Raw genomic sequence first — 25,197 nt, forward strand, 5'->3', positions numbered from 1 at the left:
AGCTTTAAGCCAACTTTTTCACTCTCCTCTTTCACTTTCATCAAGAGGCTTTTTAGTTCCTCTTCACTTTCTGCCATAAGGGTGTGTCATCTGCATATCTGAGGTTATTGATATTTCTCACGGCAATCTTGATTCCAGCTGTGCTTCTTCCAGCCCAGCGTTTCTCATGATGTACTCTACATAGAAGTTAAATAAGCAGGGTGACAATATACAGCCTTGATGTACTCCTTTTCCTATTTGGAACCAGTCTGTTGTTCCATGTCCAGTTCTAACTGTTGCTTCCTGACCTGCATACAAATTTCTCAAGAGGCAGGTCAGGTGGTCTGGTATTCCCATCTCTTTCAGAATTTTCTTCAGTGTATTATGATCCACACAGTCAAAGGCTTTGGCATAGTCAATAAAGCAGAAATAGATGTTTTTCTGGAACTCTCTTGCTTTTTGCATGATCCAGTGGATGTTGGCAATTTGATCTCTGGTTCCTCTGCCTTTTCTAAAACCAGCTTGAACATCTGGAAGTTCATGGTTCACCTATTGCTGAAGCCTGGCTTGGAGAATTTTGAGCATTACTTTACTAGCGTGTGAGATGAGTGCAATTGTGCGGTAGTTTGAGCATTCTTTGGCATTGCCTTTCTTTGGGATTGGAATGAAAACTGACCTTTTCCAGTCCTGTGGCCACTGCTGAGTTTTCCAAATGTGCTGGCATATTGAGTGCAGCACTTTCACAGCATCATCTTTCAGAATTTGGAATAGCTCAACTGGAATTCTATCACCTCCACTAGCTTTGTTCGTAGTGATGCTTTCTAAGGCCCACTTGACTTCACACTCCAGGATGTCTGGCTCTAGGTGAGTGATCACATCATTGTGATTATCTGGGTCATGAAGATCTTTTTTTGTACAGTTCTTCTGTGTATTCTTTCCACCTTTTCTTAGTATCTTCTGCTTCTGTAAGGTCCATACCATTTCTGTCCTTTATCGAGCCCATCTTTGCATGAAATGTTCCCTTGGTATCTCTAATTTTCTTGAAGAAATCTCCAGTCTTTCCCATTCTGTTGTTTTCCTCTATTTTTTTGCATTGATAGCTGAGGAAGGCTTTCTTATCTCTTCTTGCTGTTCTTTGGAACTCTGCATTCAGATGTTTATATCTTTCCTTTTCTCCTTTGCTTTTTGCTTCTCTTCTTTTCACAGCTATTTGTAAGGCCTCCCCAGACAGCCATTTTGCTTTTTTGCATTTCTTTTCCATGGCATGGCCTTGATCCCTGTCTCCTGTACAATGTCATGAACTTCAGTCCATAGTTCATCAGGCACTCTATCTATCAGATCTAGTCCCTTAAATCTATTTCTCACTTCCACTATATAATCATAAAGGATCTGATTTAGGTCATACCTGAATAGTCTAGTGGTTTTCCCTACTTTCTTCAATTTAAGTCTGAATTTGACAGTAAGGAGTTCATGGTCTGAGCCACAGTCAGCTCCTGGTCTTGTTTTTGTTGACTGTATAGAGCTTCTCCATCTTTGGCTGCAAAGAATATAATCAATCTGATTCCGGTGTTGACGCTCTGGTGATGTCCATGTGTAGTCTTCTCTTGTGTTGTTGGAAGAGGGTGTTTGCTATGACCAGTGTATTTTCTTGGCAAAACTCAATTAGTTATCTTACTTCAGGAGAAATTTATTAGGTCCAGCCCACACTCAAGGAGAAGGGGATTTCACAAAATGAATGCTAGGAGGTGAGGGGGGTTTAGGGACAACTTAGACCTCTGCTGGCCACTCCAGTCCATTCTGACTGGTCAGTACTCGGGCCATGTTGTTGTTTAGTTGCTAAGTCGCATCCAACTCTTAGTGACTCATGGACTGTAGCCATGTGAGGCTCCTCTGTCCATGGGATTTCCCAGGCAAGAATACCAGAGTGTGCTGCCATTTCCTTCTCCAGGGGATCTTCCCCACCCAGGGATCTAATCTGTGTCTCCTGCATTGGCAGATGGGTTCTTTACAGCCAACCCACTAGGGAGGCCTGTACTCAGGCCGTAAGTGTGGGTGGGTGCTCAGTCGCAACTCTTTGTGAACCCATGGACTGTAGCCCACAAGCCTCCTCTGTCCATGGGATTCTCCAGGCAAGAATACTGGAACAGGTTGCCATGCCCTCCTCCAAGGGATCTTACCGACCCAGAGATCAAACCCAAGTCTCCTGCATTTCCTGCATTGCAGGCGAATTCTTTACTGCTGAGCCACTGGGGAAGCCCGTCCTCAGGCCATAGCAGTGGTCAAATATTCTGAGTATCACCCCTGCATGTCTGTCAAAGCCCACCCCCGGCTATGAACTCCATAACAGCAGGACTTACACCCACTCACCTTTGCAGCTCCTGCCATGTTTCACACCCAGCCCCCTCGTTGACCCAACAAATCAGCATCTGTTAAACTGAACCGCCCCTTTGACAGGCCAGCTCAGGACAGCGAGGAGGAGGATGAAGACGAGAAGAGGAACAGGGGCTGCACGCTCCAATACCAGCATGCCATGGTGCGGGTCTTGACTCAGTTTGTGGCGGAAGCGGCTGAGCCTGGGGGGCAGCTGGCCCACCTTCTGGGCTCCGATTGGCAGGTGGACATCACGGAACTGGTAAATGACTTCATGCAGGTGGAGGAGCCCCGGATCGCTAAGCTGCAAGGGGGACAAGTCCTGATTGGCCAGGAACTGGGGATGACCACCATTCAGGTAAGACAGCTCAGATGAGAACTCTGTTATTTGTCTCTTACACTAATATCCAGTCTTTAAATTGAAGTACAGTTGATTTACAATATTGTGTTAGTTTCAGGTGTGCAACAAAGTGATTCAGTTATACATACATATGTATCTATTCTTTTTGAGATTCTTTTCCCTTATAGATTATTATACGATGTTGAATACAGCTCCCTGTGCTGCACAGTAGGTCCCTGTTGTTTTTCAACTTTATATATAGTAGTGTGTAGTAGTAAGTACATATGTATGTGTCATATTTCAGATTCCACATATGAATATCATGTTATTTGTCTTTCTCTATCTGGCTTAGTTCACTTAGTTTGATAATGTCTAGATTGTCCGTGTTGCTGCAAATGGCATTATTCCATTCTTTTCTATGGCTGAGTAGTATTCCACTGCATACATGTACCACATCTCCTTTATCCACTGATTTGTCAGTTGACAGGTTGTTTCCATGCCCTGGCTACTGCAAATAGTGCAGCAATGAACATAGAGGTATATTTATTTTTTCAAATTAGAGTTTTCTGTAGATGTTTGCCCAGGAGTGCTATCCGTGGATCATGAGGTAACTATTTGGCAATGCCCATTTTCAGAGTGAGTAGGTTGAAAGGAACTGTCAAGTAAATAACATGAATGGTATAATAATGTTACAAGTCTTTAAATTCCTCACATATTCCTTTCATTTGAGCAACACTGGCCTGACTTCTTGGGTTGAATCATGTCTGAAACTTCAAGACATTACTTGTCTGTAAGACACAGTGGACATTACCATCTTGGGACAAAAGCTCTAGAAATAGAGCCACTATATATATGATCCAGCAATTGTACTTCTGGGCATATATCTGGAAAAGACAAAAACTCTAATTCGAAAAGATACATGCATCCCAGTGTTCATAGCAGCACTATTTACATAGCCAAGATATGGAAGCAACCCAGGTGTCCATCAACAGAAGAATGGGTAAAGAAGATGTATATATATACACATACACACACATATATACTGGAATATTACTCAGACATTAAAAAGAACAAAATCATGCCAGTTGCAACAACAATTAGCATAGTAAATGGAGTAAGCCAGTCAGAGAAGGACAAATATCATATGATATTAAGTTCATTTGTACATCTAAAAAAATGATACAAATGAACTTATTTACAGAACAGAAACAGCCTCACAGACATAGAAAACAAACTTATGGTTATTAAAGGGGAAAGGTAGATGGAGGAATAAATTAGGAATCTGAGGTTAAAATATGCACACTACATATATAAAATAGACAATCAGCAAAGACCTACTGTACAGCACAGGGACCTCTACTCAATACTCTCTAAGAACCTATGTGGGAAAAGAATCTGAAAAAGAATAGATATATGTGTATGTATAACTGAATCACTTTGTTGTACACCTGAAACTAACACAACATTGTAAATCAACTCTACCCCAATATAAAATACAAATTTTTAATTTTTAAATTAAAAACAAAATTTGAAAAGCCCTCGAGATGAACTAACCTCATTAGAATTCAGGGCGTGGCCAGTAGCTTCTCGCTCTGTCAGTCTACCTCACTGACCCTTGTCACCTGAAAGCTTTGCATCCTGCCGTGATGCTCAGCTGCATTCACCAGGCCACAGCTCCCACACATTCCAGAAATGTGCGGAAGGAAGGAACACAGTAATTGTGACTCCACCAGTCTTGTGAGCACCTCCTGCTGGGAATGGATGGGGTAGACCAGTGTGCAGAATGGGAGTTTTGAAGCAAACTCTTTCACAAGACATGGTTCTCGAGGGCCACTCGGGTTTAGTCATTTTCCTCCTGTCTGAGACCAAATAATATTCCTCAGTGGCTGCCCCATTTGTAGGAGAGGCGATCATCCTCTTAAGCAACAAGTGAGGTTTCTAAAGTATTTGGGCATTGCAAAGACTTATAAGTGAAACTATATTGGATTGTGGAAAATTTAAATCACTCTGGGAAATGGGCTTGAATTTAAAAGAGATCATTTTTGAACCCATTATTAACAAATGACTTAATTAACCATGGGACTTCTCATTAAAATAGATTTATTGCAGCTGTCAGTTGGGGCATATATTATAAAATATTCAGACAGCCTATTGAAACAAAATGTTTTTATTTATATGATCAAGAAAATGTAATTTTGCTGTTAACCCTATATTTTTTGAGAATGTTTTATAACTTTCCTTTTAGATATTCTTATGAAACCACTTGCAAATGATATAATTTAATAAAGTACTTCTGCCACTGGAAAAAAATAGTGAAAATAAAAGAGATCATTTTATCAAGGAGGAAAATAGATTGCTTTGAATTGGGACCCAGGAGTCACATGTTCCAATGCTCTCTGAAAGCTGAGAAGGAGCCATCAGTGAGAAAATTAGGATGGGTATCAGATGAAAGACAATGACTGATTTGGAACCTAAATGTGAGGAGCACAATATGGAGTGGTGAGGAGTGTGATGAAGAGGCTGCTATTCCTCTCCAAAAGCTGCCAAAGGGCAAATGGGAGCCCAGCATGGAGAGATATTGCCAGTTTTCCAGAACAGCTAGAAAGCTATCGTTAATATGAAATCCTCTATTTTTTAAGGATGGCCATTCATCCCATTTTAAAGTACTACATCAAACAAAACATACCTGCCCCATGGACAAGTGCTTGCAATCTTCACAGCAGACTTTTGCTCAAAAGATCTAAATTCCTTATTACTCAGCTATTAAAAAGAATGCATTTGAATCAGCTCTAATGAGATGGATGAAACTGGAGCCTATTATACAGAGTGAAGTAAGTCAGAAAGAAAAACACCAATACAGTATATTAATGCATATATATGGAATTTAGAAAGAGGGTAACGATGACCCTATATGCGAGACAGCAAAAGAGACACAGATGTAAAGAACAGATTTTTGGACTCTGTGGGAGAGGGCGAGGGTGGGATGATTTGAGAGAATAGCACTGAAACATGTATATTACCATATGTGAAATAGATGGCCAGTCCAGGTTTGATGCATGAGACAGGATGCTCAGGGCTGGTGCACTGGGATGACCCTGAGGGATGGGATGGGAAGGGAGGTGGGAGGGAGGTTCAGGATGGGGAACACATGTACACCCGTGGCTGATTCATGTCTATGTATGGCAAAAACCACTACAATATTGTAAAGTAATTAACCGCCAATTAAAATAAATAAATAAATTTTTTTAAAAAGATCTAAATTCCTGCAGTTGACCCACTCATCTGTCTATCTCTGTCCCTCCCCCACATGGAGCATCCTTTACACCAAAGTGGGGGCTTTCTGAAACCACAGAGAGCTATGTCATTTCTGCCTTTCAGATCCTGTCGCCTCTGTCAGATGCTATCTTGGCCGAGAAGACGGTCACCGTGCTGGACGAGAAGGTGACAATCACAGACCTTGGGGTCCAGCTGGTGACGGGACTGTCCCTCTCCCTGCAACTCAGCCCAGGGAGCAACAGAGCCATCTTCGCCACCGCGGTGGCTCAAGAACTTCTGCAAAGGCCTAAACAGGTGTGGGAGTGGGAACGGCACACCATGAGGAGGGGTCACCTATTGGGGAGGTCACACGACTGGGAGAGTCACACACCAGGGTGAAACCCTATGTGTCTCGGAGCCGCATGGCGGGCTTGGGTCACACACCAGTGGGTTTATTCATTGAGTGGGGTCCTGCCCTGAGCAGGTCACACACACACATCAAGTGAGGTCACACACCAGCTGAGGTCACACAGCAGGTGAGGTTGCCCATCTGGTGGAGTCACCAGTTTGGGGGGGGTCCCACAAAAGAGTGGGCTTGTACATTGGGTGTTCCTCAGTTGTTGTTATTTTTTTTTTAATTTTATTGGACTATAGTTGATTTGCAATGTTGTGTTAGTTTCAGGTGTACAGAAGAGTCGATCAGCTATACATATACATATACCTACTCTTTTCTTTAGTTTAGATTCTTTCCCCATATAGGTCACTACAGAGTGCTGAGTAGGGCTCCTTGTGCTGTACAATAGGTCCTTGTTAGTCTTGAAAAGGGTTTGTGAAGGAGTGACTGCTCAGCCTCAGGGTTCCTACCCCCTAAATGGAGATGCTGAACAACAAGGTTGCCATGCGTGATGGATTCTAGGCAGAATCCAGGGGCTCAATGCAGGCTCTACATCCCACTGGACATCGCGTTTGCTGTTTCTCCACATCATGATGGTCCTGGCTCTTCACCCCACTGACCTCCCCGAGCAGTGGGGTGAAGGCAAGGGCAGGAACAGACCCTAAGGAGGTGTCCAAACTCCTGTAAAGTCCCTGCCCCTCTATGATGGGGCCACAGGTCTGGGGGGTCAGAAGGAGAATGGAGGAGTTGCTTCCACATTTATTGTTTAGCTCCGAGCAGAAGTAACAAACTGCTGGTTACGTTGTACGTGGAGTTCTTTCTCTTTACTGGAAAACAGCATGTGCTAATAGAATGGGTGTGTGTGCTGGGTGTGTTTTCTGTGTGTTGTGCACATGTTGTGTGTATTGTGCAGCGCATGTTTGTGTGTTGATGCCACAGTTTCCAAACAAACAGGGCACTTGAAAATGTTATCTGATCTCCTCCCTCATCAGAGGTGGAGAAACATTATTTCTTAGAGAGAACCTGGATTGTGAGTCTCAGGAGCCTTGTTTACCAAACACCCAAGGATGATGGTCTCAGGCTGCTGATTCTCTGTGCCCCATGAGACAGACCGTCCTCCCGAGGGGATGCTGGAAGGCCTCCAGTCCTTGTGGGGAGTTTTCAGGCAATTTGCCTTGTCAATCAAGAGCCCTTTTCCCAGCAGCTCTATGCTCAGCAGGTGCGTTACGACTTGAGCCCCCTTGTGCACCCACTGAGGCTGTGACTACGTTCAGGCAGGGAGGTGGGCTAAGCCAGACCTTCCCCTGGAAGCACAGAGTCAGTCTTGCAGTTTCCCCAGCCCATATCCATCACTGAATGCTCCTCCATCAGGCGTTAGCTAATTGCTTGCCCTTTCACTCTGGTCTCTGTGTGCAAGGCTTTGGACTACAAAGCACTCGAAAGTGGGTGAGCTCAGAAACGGATATGAATTCTTGCCAAAGACAAACCTCCCTCTTCTCAGGGCACAATGCCAGCCAGGATACAAATTCCAGGTAGCAAAGGAGAAATAACCTGAGGCTTCTTCCTGTCTTCCTGGGGCGATCCAATCAGATGACGGCCAGTGAGGAGTTAAGGAAGCGATAAGACACAGTTAGAATAAGGCCACAGAGCTGATCCATTCCCCACAAGCAGAGCAAGCCATGTGACCCTGAGGTTTGGTCTGTGCTTGGTTTGGGTGGAGCTTGGCCTCTGCCTGCAACTTGTCTCTGACATTTCAGTTTCAAGAAATCCAGTGTGCATTTGACTTTCCTGCTGTGATTTCATGGCCAATCGGAAGACCCTAGTAGAGGACTTCCCTAGTGATCCAGTGGCTAAGATTTTGTGCTCCCAGTGCAGGGGGGTGGGGTTTGACCTCTGGTCAGGGAACTAGATCCCACATGCTACAACTAAGAAGTTCACATGCCCCAACTAAGAGCTGGCACAGCTTAAAAGAAAAATTGACCCTGTAAACCAGGGTTATGCCCAGTGGCTTTTGCACTGGCTCCTGGTGGTGTTTTCCACCCAGCAGCCAGTCCAAGCCAATGTCTAACAAGGTCAGGATTTACCGACTGAGTGGAAGAAGGAGCAGAAGCCCCCAGTCTCATGTGAGAAACTTCCTTCTCACTTCCAAAGACCAGATACCACCAGGAAAACTTAATCTGTTGTGGTTTGGGGTGCCTTGGTTTCAAGAAAGAGAAATCCACTCAAGCAAGTTGAAATAACACTGGATTTACTACAAGGTTAGCAAGGCTTTTGTGAAAGTGTTAGTCGCTCAGTCGTGCCTGATTCTTTGCAACTCCATGGACTGTATAACCTGCCAGGCTCCTCTGTCCATGGAATTCTTCAGGCAAGAACACTGGAGTGGGTAGCCATTCCCTTCTCCAGGGGATCTTCCCGACCCAGGGATCAAACCCATGTCTTCCTCATTGCAGACATATCCCCCACGGTCTGAGCCACCAGGGAAGCCCAGCTATAAGAACTTGGTGAAACGGGTTCAGCAGTTTTTCTCATATCCATTATCTCATTAGATAAATTCTGAGCCCAGACATTTGTTTGTACTCGATCCACTGTAGTTGCTCCAAAGTGAGGCTTCATTCCCCAGTTTTATACAAGCTCCCACTCATCTGCCCACAGCTAAGTGCTTCAGTCCTGTCTTTCTTATTTCAAACTGGAGGGGGAGATGCTGGCCGACTCAGAGCTGCTGAGATGAATGGCTCTGACCAGCCATTCTCTGGGTTAGGTCAGCTACGGCCAGGTGGGCAGGAGCATAAGCCTCTTGGGGCTGAGCACCCCTCTGGGCTTGGGATGCAGCAGCTTCTCCAGGAGACAGGAGGAAGACGGGGGCAACGGGCCTGCCAGTTCGCTGTCAAGGCCAATGACATCTTCACTGAATTGGAAGGCCTGGAGATTATCTCATCTCTTATGATCTCCCTGGTCAGACTAGTCCTTAGGAAATCAGATCTAAAGCAACAAAGTAAAAAGAAAAGAAATTGAGATATACACAAACCTTGGCCCTGGCTACTCTTTGGTCTCCCAGTTTCCCCCAATGGGTGGGTTGGAGGATGGATGGGAGTACAAAAATTCTCCCAATAGAGAGCTTCCTAACTTTAATCTTCACCCCAACCCCTCTCCCTGCCTGGAGAGCATTACCCCTCACCTCCAAGCCAGGACTGTGTCTGCAAGCCAATACAAGCCTATCCTTAGATGCTTGTGTGGCAGGACCCGAAACAACTAAAGCCTAAAGCCAGACCTCTGAGGCGCCCTTGTGTAGATCAGGGGCTTTCATCTGTGTTGTGAGTAATGTTCAGAGACTGGGTATTAAAGCAGCTTAAAAGTAATGTAATAAATATGTTTCATTTAAATGTGTAACACTTGTGAATGACCCACTAGCCAGTAAATCTCCTTTGACATGCAATCTATTATTGTGCAGAAGTAGATCTTCCAGCGAAGGGGAAAAAAAAAAATCTTTCTTTCAACATCTCGGGAAAGAAAGCAAATCTTATTAGGAGGTGTTTATTCCTGGTCGTGTTTCGTGGTTGTCATTTTACTGTTGTGGGTTTTCTTTAGCTTCTCTTGTCTTTACAAGAATTCATTCTATTTTATACCTTTTGTGCTTCTTACTTCTATACTGTGTAACAGGTTTCCCTTTGTTCTTGTAACATTCTCTTTGCTACAGAGTGTCTTTGTGTGCAATGAGCTTTGGGACCCAATTTTTTTACCTTAGTTTTTAATTGGAGTATAATTGCTTTACAATGTTAATGTTGTGTTAGTTTCTGCTGTACAACTACATGAATCAGCTATAAGTATACATATATTCCCTCCCTCTGGGACTCGCCCCCCCGCCCCTCCCCACTCCATCCCGTCCCTTTAGGTCATCACAGAGCCCCGAGCTGAGCTCCCTGTGCTATATAGCAGCTTCCCAGCAGCTGTCTGTCTTACATGTGGTAGTGTGTATATGTGAACACTACTCTTTCAGTTTGTTCCACCCTCCCCTTCCCCCTCTCTGTCCATCTTTGATGAGCTTACTTATTCTTTTCAACAGGAAGCAGCCATCAGTTGCTGGGTCCAATTCAGTGATGGCTCCGTCACCCCCTTGGATATTTACGATGCAAAAGACTTCTCCCTGATGGCCACATCCCTGGATGAGAAGGTGGTCTCCATCCACCAAGACCCCAAATTCAAGTGGCCTATAATCGCCGCTGAAGCTGAAGGACAGGGGGCCCTGGTGAAGGTCGAAATGGTCATTTGCGAATCGTGCCAGAAATCCAAGCGGAAGAGCGTGCTGGCTGTGGGGACAGCCAATATCAAAGTGAAGTTTGGCCAAAACGATGCCACCCCCAACACCAGTGACAGCAGACACACAGGGGCAGGAGGTCGCCTGGATAATAACATCAGTGACAGAAGACCCAAAAAGCCCTTGCAGGAATGGGGGAGTCAGGAGGGAGAGTACTACAGCAGTTCCTCCATGGGCCTCATGGAAGGCAGGGGCTCCACAACGGAGAGGTCCACCTTCCAGAAGAACAGGGGCCAGGAAAGCCTTCTGGATGATGGCAGCCATTTGCAGACCATCTCCATCGACCTCACCAGCTTCCCAGCCCAGGTGGACCTGCCCAGAAGCCACGGGGAGACAGAGGAGAACGACCCCCAGTCCTCCAAAGGGCTGAGCGACCTGGAGATTGGAATGTATGCCCTGCTGGGGGTCTTCTGCCTGGCCATTTTGGTCTTCCTCATCAATTGCGTGACCTTTGCATTAAAGTACAGGCACAAACAGGTCCCCTTCGAAGAACAGGAAGGGATGACTCACTCCCACGACTGGGTCGGCCTGAGCCACCGGACGGAACTGCTGGAGAACCAGCTCCACTTTGCCTCCTCCCAAGAGGAGCAGATCACCGCCATCGACAGGGGCATGGATTTCGAAGAGAGTAAGTATCTGCTCTGCACAGACTCCCAAAAGAGCATCAACGGGCAGCTGTTCAGATCTTCAGGACCCACCCTCATGGACGGGAAAGATCAGAAAAGCGAGCCCCCAACGTCCCCTACCTCAAAAAGGAAAAGAGTCAAATTCACCACTTTCGCCACCCTCTCTCCAGAGGATGGATGCCCTGCTGTGAACTCCCTAGTGGCCAGCAGGGAGGATACCGTGAACTGGGTCGGCCAGGATCTGGACCCTGGGGGAGGCCAAGAGTCACATGGCTACAGGGAAGGATTACGTGAAGATGTGTAAACTGGGCATTCGCAGACATTGGTTCTCACTCACCTTTCGGCCTTTAACTTGGGGATTCGGGACAACGGGGACCGCAGTGGGGGGAATGAAAAGACAAGGGGGACTTCCATGGCAGTCCAATGGTTTAGGACTCAACACTTCCACTGTAGGGGGCGTGGGTTTGGTCCCTGGTCAGGAAACTAAGGTCCCCCATGCCTCCAGGCGTGGCAAAAAAAAAAAAAAAGGGACACGATCAGGCTGACACTATCCACAGAGCCCCAGAAAACGACCCTGGCTCCCCCAGGGAGGCCCCGAGTTGGAATCAATGTCCACATTCCAGGGTCCGATGTCTCAGTCGATGAAAAGAGGTTTATCACTCATGGCGAGATTTTTTTTCAACTTGGAAGAAAAATGAGTTCTGAGTCACTGAGCTTCCGACAGCCTCCAGGAAAAAAACTGTCCCTCACTTGCCATCTCTCTTTCTTTAATTGAAGCAATTTGGATACAGCCAAAGCCACATGGCTGCAATATTCAATGTTGAGGACCACAGGAAAAAAAGGAGACTCAGGTTGGGCGGGCTGGATGGGAGGAAGTGCGTCATGGAAACTCACCTGGCTGTGAGCCTGAGCAGAAGCGGAGTCTAGCGCCGCCTAGAGTCAGCTCTTGGGAAGTATGATTTCCAATTATCTCCCACAGGCTGGGTCAGGGTAAACCCGGGTTATTGACAAACCAAGGCAATCGTTGACAAGGGGTTGAAAGGGAACAAGAGGGCAAACAGGTCACCAATACCTTTGTAACTAGATGTCAAGAACAAACACCCAGGAAACTAAACCCTCTGAGCCATTCGGAGCATCCCTTTATTGGTAAACTAGGGATCCTGGGCATAGAGTTTCAATCAGGTTCAAAGAACCAGGCTTTTTTTTTTTTTTTTAAGCAAATTTACTCTGTTCACATTTGTACCCTTCCTTGCATCGCCACCTTTGCAAAAGTCATTAATCACTCATGGGCAGTGGGGAGCCATGTCACTGTTTGCTGAGTCTCTTCCACCGTGGCCTCTGTGTCAATCAGTCTACACTGAAGCCCCATGGGGCCAACTTCACACGTGTCTTGCTTTGAAAAGGCTAGTCTTTGGGGGTCAGCAGTGCTCACAAGGAATACAACACCCAAGGATGCTCATTCTCCTGGCTTTTCTGGAAAGAAGGGAGGGATGGTCTGTGATGGGTCTTGCGACAGTCCCATCTGGTCTGCTGCCCAAGGCTGCTGAGATAAATCTGGGCATGCCCATAGAGGGGTACAGGGTGAGGAGAGTTGAGATTCAGTGTGTGTGACGAGGGTTGGGCAGGAAATCTGGCCCCCCTCACATGTGGGGGGAACATGAGGCTGCTGCTTCTTCACCTTGGAGGGATAGAGGGACCCATGGTACCTGCCTATGGGGCAGAGAGCTGGGTTATTCGAGCATTGGGTTCTAAGGTCAATTTCTCTTTCTCTGTCTCTCTGTCTCTATGTCTCTCTGAACCTATCTCTCTGCTTCCTCTCTCTCTGTGTCTCAGTCTCTCTCTGTGCATATAATTGAATTCTCCTGAGATCAAGTGTGTAATTCCACCAGTTCATCCTCTCAACCTCAGCACTCTCTCTAAAACTAAGGTGCTGTCCATTTGCCCTAACACTGAGAGTCCAGGAGCCATCAGCCACCTGCTCCTGTCCCCAAGTTGACTTACATTGTCTGGCTGGGTGACTAAACGGTCACCCTTTTTCAATGATAATCCTTTGCTTTCAGTAACCCACTCCTGTTCCTTTCAGCCTTTCCCTCGTTTTCATACCGCTGTCAATGCCCCCTCTCCAATCCGTCTGCGTGCAGAATGTATTGTAGATTATAAGAATGTAATATATATTTATAAACTTACGGACTGTAAATATAAAGTTTGCCTTCTGTGGCTTATGGCTGTCCTTTGTCTTTCTACGCACTCACACCACCCCCTTCCCCGCCCCAGTGGCTGGCATCCTCAGCAAATGACCCTCCAAAGCTGCAGCTTTGGGTAAATGAAAATGCAGATGGAAAGATCCCAGCAACAATCCAATTACACGCTTACATCGTGTAATGCCGCTCTCCGCATCGAGGCGATGTTGACACACGATGACAAAGTACATTGTGTACTAAGCATCTCTCCTTCAGGACCTGAAAGGATTTGCAAATCAATCACACATGCAATTCTCTGCTAAAAGCCTGCTGACTGATGGCGGTACGTGAGAACCACGGCAGGCAAGCGTGTATCCCAGCCTCCCTTTGGGCTGGAGGGAGGGAACGAACGGGCTCTGTCATTTCTTTAGATCGCTCTTGTACGTTCAGAGGTCAATTTCCTGAAGGATGTATATGCCCACGGTGACTGTGGGCTGGGTTTCTTGTTGTTGTTTTTTTAAGGTTGATTTTTCAGGGAATTTCCTCGTGGCCCCGTGGTTAGGAATCCGCCTTCCAGTGCAGGGGACTTGGGGTCGGCATCTGCTCGGGGAACTAAGATCCCACGTGTCACAGGGCTACTAAGCCTGTATGCCACAACTACTGAACTCTTGCACCTCAACTAGAGAGAAGTGTGCCTGCCAGAGCAAAGATCCCAAGTGCTGCAACTAAGACCTCATGTAGCCAAATAAATAATTTTTTAAAGGTTGATTTTCAGATTCCTCTGATAATCAGTTGCAGTCCCAAGATGATTCCACAGAAGAAGAAGTTGCATGAAATCTTTGTCTTCATGCAAGCAATATCAAGTGATGTACCATTCTTTTATTCAACTGGTATTTATTGAGCACCTACTATATGCTAGTTGTCATTCAGTTGCTCAGTCATGTCCAGCTCTTTGCGACCCCCATAGACTGCAGCACACCAGGCTTCCCTGTCCTTCACCATCTCCCAGAGCTTTCTCAAACTCATGTCCATTGAGTTGGTGATGCCATCCAACCATCTCATCCTCTGTCACCCCCTTCTCCTCCTGCTCTCAATCTTTCCCAGCATCAGGGTCTTTTCCAATGAGTCGGCTTTTCGCATTAGGTGGCCAAAGTTTTGGAGCTTCAACTTCAGCATCAGTCCTTCCAATGAGTAGTCAAGGTGGATTTCCTTTAGGAATGACTGGTTTGGTCTCCTTGCAGGCCAAGGATGAGTGGTAAATAGACCCATGCCTACTCTCAAAGACCTCTAGTGTGGGGTGGAGGATATTAACAACAATGTAATTTTCAGATCATCATACATTATATGAAGGATAATAAAATAGGTTATGGTATAGAAAAAGACTGGGTCAATGCTTAAGACTTTGGCCATTGCACCTAAAAAAAAATCTGAATTTCTGTCTTCTCTCGAAAATTCAGACTCTGGTGAGATGGGTCTTAGAATCCACCTTGGCCCTAATTGGACATCCTGAATTTACTGCTGTGGCCTCCAGGCAGGACACCCCCACACCCCTGCAGGTTCCTCCACACCCAGATTGTCTCTCTGACCCAGAGGGCAAATTTCATTTGCCATCTGTTTCACCATTTTTCTTCTAATAAGGAAATATTTCTCCCCAGCTGTGTCTCTACCCAGAAGTGCTGAAAACAAAAATAAATGGAGGGAGCTGTGTGTTCTCTAGACAAAATTAGGGGAAGTATATTCTTATGTTAAAGAGAGTACCCTCGGTGTCTGGTAGGAAAATAGAGATTGTTGTCTTTAGGGATCCCCAGTCTCAGAGGTCTAATGCCTGATGATCTAAAATGGAACTGACAATAATAATAGAAAAGTCAGTAAATGTTAATGCGCCTGACACATCCCCAAACCATCCCCACCCCTTCAACGGAAAAATGTCTTCCTCGAAACCGGTCCCTAGAGGCAACGCACTCCAGTACTGTTGCCTTGAAAATCCCATGGACGGAGGAGCCTACTAGCCTGCAGTCCATGGGGTCGCGAAGAGTCGGACACGACTGAGCGACTTCACTTTCACTTTTTACCTTCATGCATTGGAGAAAGAAATGGCAACCCACTCCAGTGTTCTTGCCTGGAGAATCCCAGGGACACGGGAGCCTGGTGGGCTGCCGTCTATGGGGTTGCACAGAGTCGGACACGACTGAAGCAACTTAGCAGCAGCAGCAGCAGCAGTGCCAAAAAGGCTGGGGACCGCTGATTTAAAAAACACAGCTCACACAGCTCATAATGTGATCTGTGTGCCCGGAGAGTAGGAGAAAGAAATGATATGAACACCTTAACGAACTGACTTTTAGACAGGGTGTTTTAGGGTGCAAATAAAATAAAGGATGCTGCGCAGTTTCTCCTAGCCTGACCTGCTTGCTCATTTCCACCCCTCGTGGGCCCCCCATCCCGCCAATTGGTGAGTTCCGACCCAGTAGACTTAGACACCAAGCCCACAAAAACCAGGATCATCAGCGCCCCCTGGTGGACCCCGTGGCTTCCTGCAGCGTTTAGTGCGCCAGAGTTGAGCGATCCATTCCCTGAACAGAGTTCCACACACTCGGCCACCTGAACAACAGAAATGTGCTCACAGTCTTGAGGCTGGAAGTCCGAGATCAGGTGTCCACAGGGTCGGTTCCTTCTGAGGCTCTACGGGGCTCTGATCCAGCCCCTCTCTGCCTCCTGGTGGTGGCTCTTGTCCTGCAGAGGCTTCACCCCATCTCTCCTTCCATGCTCACATGGCGTTTTCCACATCATGTGCGTGTGTGCGTGTCCCAATTTCCTCATTTTATTTTTTATTTGTATTTCTCTCTTATAGGGAAGAGGACTGAAGGTTTGCATTCAGAGCTGCTTTGTGGGTTCTTTGGTCATCAGGGTTTTTTATTTTGGCCACGAGGCACATGGGATCTTAGCTCCCTGAAAGTGAAAGTACTAGTCGCTCAATCCTGTCCTACTTTTTGCCACACTATGGGCTGTAGTCCACCATGATTCTCTGTCCATGGAATTCTCTAGGCAAGAATACTGGAGTGGGTTGCAGGCCCTCCTCCTAGGGATCTACCCAACCCAGAAATCAAACCCGTATCTCCTGCATCGCAAGCAGATTCTTTACCATCTGAGCTACCAGGGAAACCCCTTTAGTTCCCTGACCAGGAGTCAAACCTGGAAGTGCAGAGTCTTAACCACTAAACTGCCAGGGAGGTCCCCAAATTTCCCCTTTATAAACAAACACCAGGCAAGTTGGAGTTGAGCCCGCCCTGCTCCAGGAAGACTCATCTTAACTAACTACATCCACAAAGACCCTATTTCCAAGCAAGGTCACGTCTAGTTACTGGGCAGTTAGGACTTCAACCCATTAATGTGAGGGGCACAAATAAAGTCATAGCACTGGCCTCTGGCCAGAGGTCTAAGGAGCTAAACTCGTGAGCAGACTAAGAGCAATTGACTGCTCCATGGACCAACCAGGGCACTGGGCTTCCAGGAAACTGTCTTATTTTGAAAAGCCTCACCTCATCCTCAATTTCACACCCACTTTACAAATGAGGCTGTGCAAGGACACCCTGGGAGAGCAAGGGAACAGTTTATCTGTTTCCCTCTGGGGAAGCCCAGAACTGTGAATTAATTACCCCATGTGTCACTTCCCAAGACACAGTCATTAGCAGTCTTTAGCTCCTCACTGGGGACCACTCCCCCTCTTTGCTGTGGCTGCAGCCATGGAGATTCTGGCAGAAATGTGGGTGAAGCAAGCATATTCTGACAGCGTGGACCAGCTCCTCAAACCCAGCCGTCATTGATGACCTGAGGGGTGATGGACAGGGGATTTGGAGCGAAGAACATGCTATGGCCAGAGTTCCAGATGCAAGGTTGACCCCTGCCTGGCCCCCAAAGGCCTTCCTCTTAAGTTCTCTATGGTACACTTTGCCTACACCTGGCTCCAGTTGCTGTGTCTATCACAAGACATGGGGAAAAGTGCTGAGCTGTGTATCTAGCCTCCTGTAGATAAGAGAATTGAAAGGACTAAGGCTACGTGTCCTCTGAGAGGTGTACTTATTTTTTCCTGGAGTGACCATCATTAAGTATCACAAACTAGGGGTTTAAGACAACAGAAATGTATTTACTCCCCATTCTGGAGCCCAAAATCAAGGTGTTAATCGAATTGGTTCTTGGCTATGAAAGAATCTGTCTCATGCTTCTTCCCTGGGTTTTGCTGGTCACTAGCAATCTTTGGAATCCTTTAGCTGTTTCCAAAGATGATCTTTCCAGATAAGGCTGCAGTCCCAGGTTCTGAGGGTTAGGATTTCAACATATCTTTTCAGGAAGACAATTCTACCCACTCCAGGGAGGAAGCAGTCCCCTTAGGAGGGAAGAAGTCCTTTTCTGATGTTTGCTTTGGAGAAAATCTATGCAGCAAGTGATTTTAAACATTATTTTTTAACCAAACTTCAGGAAGAATAGGGGCAGTGGACAGAATTTATTTCTCCCTAGGACTGGACAACGGGCTTCCCAGGTGGCGCTACTGGTAAGGAATCCGCCTGCCAGTGCAAGAGATGCAGGTTTGACCCCTGGGTCAGGAAGATCTCCTGGAGAAGGAAATGTCACCCCATTCCAGCATTCTTGCCTGGTAAGTTCCTTGGGCAGAGAAGCCTGGAAGGCTACATACAGTCCATGAAGCCTCAAAGAATTGTATGTGACTAAGTCACAAGGAGTCACACACGACTGAGTGACTTCACTTTCACTTTTCACTTTCATGCATTGGAGAAGGAAATGGCAACCCACTCCAGTGTTCTTGTGCCAGGGTCCAGCCCCAGCTGATCCAGGGTATTCGAAGGGGAGACGGCGTCGACGACTATTTAAATATTCATTAAGGATATAAAGAGTAATAGAATGAGGATAGCTCAGTAGGAAAATTCAGTGGAGAAAAGAGGCTGAGTAGCTTGGTTTACGCAGGAGACCAATAAAACTTCAAGACAAGAAGTTTGCATCACTTACATAGGCCACAGGCATCCTTCCGTTCTCCCAAAGGAGAGGAGACACTGAGGCCTCCTGGGTCGGATCTTAGAAGCCCAGGCATAATTAGTAAGCATGGTGGGTTCCACGCTCCAGATGGAGACTCAGCCAGAGTGAGAGAGAGAGTGACATGGGGAGACCAGTCTTTCGAGAAACTGATCCCAATTCTTTATTTTCCAGGGTCTGTTTTTATACACTGAGGTGTTATACAAAAGTCACGTGGGGACAGCAGTCCTGACTTTTATTAAAGTCAGGTGCTTTGTACAAATGTATAGAGAGATCTTAGGGGTGTTACATCATCTTCTGGCCAGGGGGGCCTGCTGACAATTTATGGTCCTCTCCTTGTGACAGCGGTCAGTCAACCAGAACACTTATTTCTCCAGGGGTGATTATTTTTGAAACAGACGCCACCTTCCAAAGGTACCAGATAAAGTTACATTCCTATAGGGTGAGGGTGTAGTGGGTTTTAATTAAGGAAAGAATTTGCTTAGCCTAAGGTCTAACGTGATTAATATCAAAGGTTAATACTTATTTCTTCTATATATTCATTAATGTGTATAAGGGCAGGGGATGTGGAGACTTAGCAGTAAACATTGGCTCAACAAATGAAAAACCCTTCACCAATACAATTTCTAATCAGCCCACTATACTTATACTAATGGTTTTCTAACTTTTCTAAGGAACCTATTTTTAGAAGGTTTAAAGCATCTCGTGCCTCTCATGGTTGGGAGGCTGTGAGCAATCACATGTGGCCAGACAAGCCTGTCAGGCAGGCTAGAGAACCTTCAGAGGAGTTTGTAGGTTGAAACACTCCTATCACGCCCAGGAATTATTATTAACTGGAGCTCTAAGTTAACTCTTTCTCCAAAAGAGGTGGTGGGGGACAGCCCCCCGTAAAGTCAGAGGTGTAGGTGAGAGCACAAAGTAGTAAAGTAGGCAGGCTCTGGTTATGGGGGTAGATGCTCGAGGATTTCCAGGGGGACTCCTGAGGCTCGATCCCGCCTTTGTGTATGTCGAGCCTCCTTCCTCATGACCTTTGCCATGGGCGGAGTGCCTCACGCCGGCCCCCAACATCTCCCCCTTTTTTATTTCTTAAAACAGCCAGATGCAGCTCAGTCGCAAGCTTCTGAATGCTCTGCCGAAGAATCCGGACAATACAAGGAAGAATGATTATGAGAAGTAGGATTAGAGCACCAACGACAGCATAACTAGGGATATTAGACAGAATGTTTTTCCAGAAATAAAGTTAGAGAAGGTGAGAAAAAAGTCATTAGCTGCTCCAGTGGCGGTAAAATCCAGTCGAGAGTGTTCCAAGGTCTGTATTTGATTATGAAGTTTCCCTAAGTCCAGGCCAATATCAGACCTATTCCAAACACCTGAGATATGATTTTTAATCTTTTCCCATTCATAATCTGTCTCGTTTACCTTCAAAGATGTCACGCATATCCACCTGTAATCAGCTTGGCATGTTAAAGCCATTTTCACTTTTAAAGCCTGTAACTCAGTCCCAATGTGCATTATTGTCTCTTCTAAGGCATCTACTCTCATCTCCAATTTTGTATCTGTAGCTTCCTGTGTTGTTAGAGTTAGAGAAACATTTTTAGACATGGTATCAACATATTGGGCAGTATGCACTTGTTGAGTCAATGATATTGCTGCCACTGTAACAGATGTAGTTGTGATTATTAAAGCTGATATTTCTAAAATAAGTAAGCCCACAAACCATCACGATCACATTAAATCCTGTAGTTGTTGTAACACAGCAAGACCATAGCTATCATATAGGCACCATAAGATAGGATGGGCGTTGTAACACCACAAAGGAGCAAACATTACATTGAGGGTTTAAACAAGATGAAAGCATACATTGTTCACAAGTTACTATTAGGTCCACCTGATTAATTCATATGTACATTGAGTTTCTTGGAGTCATTAGTAAAAAGAAAAACATAAGGCGAGGGTAGACAAGCTAAAACAGAATAAGTAGAATTATTTTCTGGTTGGAGTTCACGCTGCAGCAGCCCTGTCAGTCTCGCCAGGATCTCGATGTTTATCTTGCTTCCCCTACCGGCGGGTGCCGCCCCTGCTCCCTCACTGAACTGGCCTCGGGCTCAGCGGCGGCCAAGCAAGCACAGACAGACGCTGGCGGGGCTACCGGCTGCCAGCGCTGTGCACTGGGTCCTGGCAGCCAGGCTGGTCCAGCCCGCGGCTCCCGACGTGTGGCTGTTCCATGCGGCATCGGTGGCAGGAGCAGAGGAGTGCCCCTCCTCTTTTGTGATCGAAGCAATGGGGGAACCGGATGTCTGGGGAACTGCAACACGGTGAATCAGCCTGTCCAGGATCTAAATTGGAGAATCTGCGTCCTGTGGAAAAATACAAGCACATCCTCGACTGCTAGTTAATAATGGGTCAGGACCCTTCCATTGTCCAAAGAGGAGGTCCTTCCATTTCACCAACGGCTTTGTATCTTGTTGTTCTGGACGAATCAGCATTTAGGTTATTTATTACAAAGAGAGCATGTTGTAAGATCTGATGGGGGGAACTATACTTAAACTCACCTTCTTTTAATTTTTGAATTTGTATTTTTAATGTTTAGTGTGTTCTACCTGCTATAGCTAGTCCCTGGGGATAGTAAGGGATGCCTGTGTTATGATTTATTTGAAATTTTATACAAAATTTTTGGTATCTGGAATAGGGAACTGTTTGTATTTAACAGGGAAAATAACTGGATGTCTAGATATAAAATTTAACAAAACATTGGAGGGTAAATGATGTAAAAATTTGACCAAAATAGTTTCTTATAGCAATCTGCCAATTTTCATCAATCATTAGAAAAGCATCAAGTTGTTCTTTATTATATGGAATTACAATTTCTGATGGCTCTTTACCAAATAACTTAATGTTCTGATTTTTTTCCTTTAATATCAAAGTAGCTATCAATCTTGGATAAGAAGCTGCTACTTTTTTAGTTTGAGCGAGCAGATGGACCCACTCTAGGGGGCCATTTTGCGATAAAACCAATTTTTTGTCTGGCTACCCCAATTACACCTATGGGGGTTTTATGGCAAAGGAATTGTCAAGCAGTTGTCAATTTAATTTTTAAAAATTTTAAAATTTACATTTTAACAACATAAATTTAGGGATATGTTAATTTAGGTCTAATGTTTAGTTTAGGTCTCTGTATAAATTTAAATAATAAATGTATAACCTCCATATCTCATTTTGCTTATTTGACTTCAGGCTCAGGCAAAGCTCTTGCATACGGTGGCCTCCAGAAACTCTAGCCTTGGTAATTTCCCATGAAAGAAATTCTGAGTTAAAGACAGTAAGTGTCCTGACACTTTCAGATGAAATCCTTCAATTGATCCCTATTGGCTGGCTGGAGTCACAAGCTGAACAGAAATCAAATCTGTCACCTGCAAGATGCAATGTCCAGGCCTCCATCACAGGCATCTTCCTCCAACCCTAGAGACTGATTAGTGCCAGGGGGAGAGATTAGTGCCTTGCTGTCTCAACAATCAACTTACATTTTTTATTTCCTGTGTCTTTGTTTTATTTTGTTTTTGATCGAGGTGTGAAAATTTCTAGGTTCAGTTGAGTTTCTGATGAAGAAATACAACTGAGATTTCTTTCAGTGATAAAATCTGCATATTTGTATTGCAAACAAGGTAACTAAAACCTGATGTGAATTCCTCCCTTTGTGGCTTAAAGAATATCTTTTATTCAGTATGAAACCTTTATACTGTATGTTCCACACATTGAGAATAAATATACAAGGGACTTCCCTGGTGGTCCAGGAGTTATGAATCTGCCTTCCAATGCAGGGGAAGTGGGTTCCATTCTTGGTTAAGGAACTAAGATCCTGCATGTCTCAGGGCAACTAAGCCCGAGTGTCGCAACTAGAGAACCCCTCATGCCACAACGAAGACCCAGCACAGCCAAAATTTAAAAATAAATAAATAAAATTCAGCTTTAAGTAAACAGAATAAATGTACATTAAATCTTGGTTTAAAAAAAGTAAAGTGAGAAAGGACTAACTTCCAAGGGAAAATCAAGATATTTTTGCAATAAAAATGGATGTTTGCCCTGCAAAGCAATGGATCTCCTTCCTCCTTTCACTGCCTTTTCCTGGCTTCCCCACCCCCAATTCCATTCCCATGAGCTTTGCTTTCTGGACATTGAGGAAGACTCTGGAACCGCATGTACAGGACCCCAGAAGACTGAGGTCCAAGCTGAAGGAGAGACAGCAAACACCCTTCACAAGCAAACTGTGTGAATCCCCCATGGAAACCCATCTGTCACTCTTGGATGGGTGCCCAGTAGAGAGTCCTAGGGGCATCAGGCTCTGGGTCACCTCCTCTGTCCAGGACTTTCAGACTTTGAACATCTCATGACCATTTTCCCCTGATGTTCAATCAAGTCCACCAGTGATGCTAATGGACTCAAAGCACGATGGCCAATGTTTGTTTTATAACTCTAAAACTTCTGTCTTGCTCTCCTCTGCTTCCCCTACCTCCAGAACATTTCATGCCTCTTAAATGAAATCTACTAAGCAGACAGTCAATGTTTGCTAAGTGAAAATTAACAGAGTGACCTTTTAAAAACATAATTCACATGAGCTCACTCCCCTTCTTAAAATCCTCCAATAGATGATCATAAATCCTAGAATGAAATCCGGACTTTGTTACCAGCACTGCCCATAACCCCACCTTCAATTCCCACCATAGCCACACTTGGTCACTAACTCTAGTCCCACTGGTTCTCTTTTGTCTATTTTTCTGGCAAAACAAGCCCATCCCCACCTTGGAGCTTATTCCCCTTTTCCCTCTTCTTTCCAGAACTCTATTCTCCCAGATTGTCACAGGCTGGACTCCTCATCACCATTCAGGTCTTAGTTCATAGGTTGCTTCTTCAGTGAGGCTTTCTCTAGCCACCTGAGAGTAGCTTCACATCCCTTCCATTTAAGTCCCTCCCCTTCCCCCTACCCCCCAGTTATCATCCCATCTTACAGTCTTTGTATCTCCTAGACAACTCTGGCTTTGTCCTTTCCAAGTATTTGCTTCTTTGTTTGCTATATGTGTTTCCTCATAGAAGATAAGTTCCAGAAGAATAAGGATCTAGTCCTACCTGTCTTCTGCTATATACCCCATGACTAGAGCCATGCCTAGCAAGAGTCAGCAATCAGTAAACATTTACTTGGACAGATGGATGGACGGGTGGATGATTAGATGCTTGAATGGATAGATGAATGCTTGGATGGATGGATGTTTGGAAGAATGGATGGATGTTTGGATGGATGGATGTTTGGATGATGAGTGAACGGATGAATGGATTGATGGATGGTTGAGCGAGTGGTTGTTTGAATGGATGGACAGTTGGAAGATGGACGATTATAGGTTTGAATAATGGACAAATGTTTGAATGAATGGATGGACAGATGGATGATTAGATTCTTGGATGGATTGATGAATGTTTGGGTGGATGGATGAATGCTTGGATGGATAGATGAAAAGAGATGGATGGATACGTGGATATTTGGATGGGTGAGTGAATGGATGGATGGACTGATGGTTGGTTGAGTGAGTGGATGTTTGGATGAATTAAACACATGAATAGATGGATGATTTGATGCTTGAAAGGATAGACAAATGTTTGGATGTATGGGTGGATGTTCGAATGAATGGATGGATGGGCAAGAGACAATGAATGGTTTGCAAAGCATAAATGACAAAAACACAGTCTGATAAATTAAGCTAGGCACCTAGTGGGAACCAGGAACTAAACTGATGCCAGAGGCTTTTTTAATACAGTGGGGCTGTGCTTCCACTTGGATGTAACAACAGCATCTTCCCCTGAGTCTGTAGATTTGGTCACTCTGGGGGCAAAAAAAATAGTTAGATGCAACTCTTGCCCTCAAGAGGAGCAGAGAAGACAATACTCCTTGTCCTCTGTTTCTATACAGACCTTGCTGGCTTGCCATCAAGGCCTAGCCCTCTGTGAGTGAAGCATGGTAAGAATTAAAACATCCCCCCCTTTTCCCAGATCAACCTCACTGTGGGGAGGTCTTCACTTGAGTCGAAATCTTGCCAGTCATGCTCCATTCAATCAGAATTTTCAGAGTCTAGTGAAAAAACACATGACATCTCTCTGGCCTTTTCACATCCCCCAGGAAAGGAATGGGGTTACCTTCTTTGTGTAGAGCCCCCACATCCTTGGGGCATGCTTGGACACCTGCTCAACACATTTCCCAACCAGCCCTGCAGTTCAGTTGGGTCTGCATAACTAGCAGTTCTGGCAACGACTGTGAACAGTGATGACAGGTCACTCCCAGCAGGGGCAGTCAGGAGCCAGGGTGAGTGACCTGTGCATGCTCTCCCTTATCCTGCCTCAGTGACTGGGAAGACACCTGTTTGGGGACTTTTTCTTTATTAAAATATAGTTGACTTCTAATGCTAATTTATGCTATACGGCAAAGTAATTAGACATATATATATGTATGTATATTCTTTTCCATATTCTTTTCCATGGTGGTTTATCACAGGGTATTGAATACAGTTCCCTGTGCTCTACAGTAGGACCTTACTGTTTATCCGTCCTATATATAGTAGCTGGCATCTGCTCACCCCAAACTCCCAATCCTTCCCTCTTCACCCTCACCCCTTGGCAACCACCAGTCTGTTGTCTGTGGCCACGGTTCTGTTTCTGTT

General features: G+C 45.4%; 1 protein-coding gene across 1 annotated transcript in view; it reads left to right on the forward strand.

Moving 5' to 3' along the window:
• The window catches only part of TMEM132D (transmembrane protein 132D), an 896,829-nt gene extending 885,249 nt beyond the window's left edge, over positions 1-11,580 (forward strand). The window contains exons 7-9 of the mRNA XM_010841263.1: positions 2,434-2,707; positions 6,068-6,259; positions 10,399-11,580. Of these exons, the coding sequence (XP_010839565.1) occupies positions 2,434-2,707; positions 6,068-6,259; positions 10,399-11,580 (1,648 nt within the window). The remainder of the gene's footprint in view (positions 1-2,433; positions 2,708-6,067; positions 6,260-10,398) is intronic.
• The last annotated feature ends 13,617 nt before the right edge of the window (positions 11,581-25,197 follow it).

Source organism: Bison bison, unplaced genomic scaffold, assembly GCF_000754665.1.
Source record: "Bison bison bison isolate TAMUID 2011002044 unplaced genomic scaffold, Bison_UMD1.0 scf7180017864160, whole genome shotgun sequence".
NCBI lineage: Eukaryota > Metazoa > Chordata > Mammalia > Artiodactyla > Bovidae > Bison > Bison bison.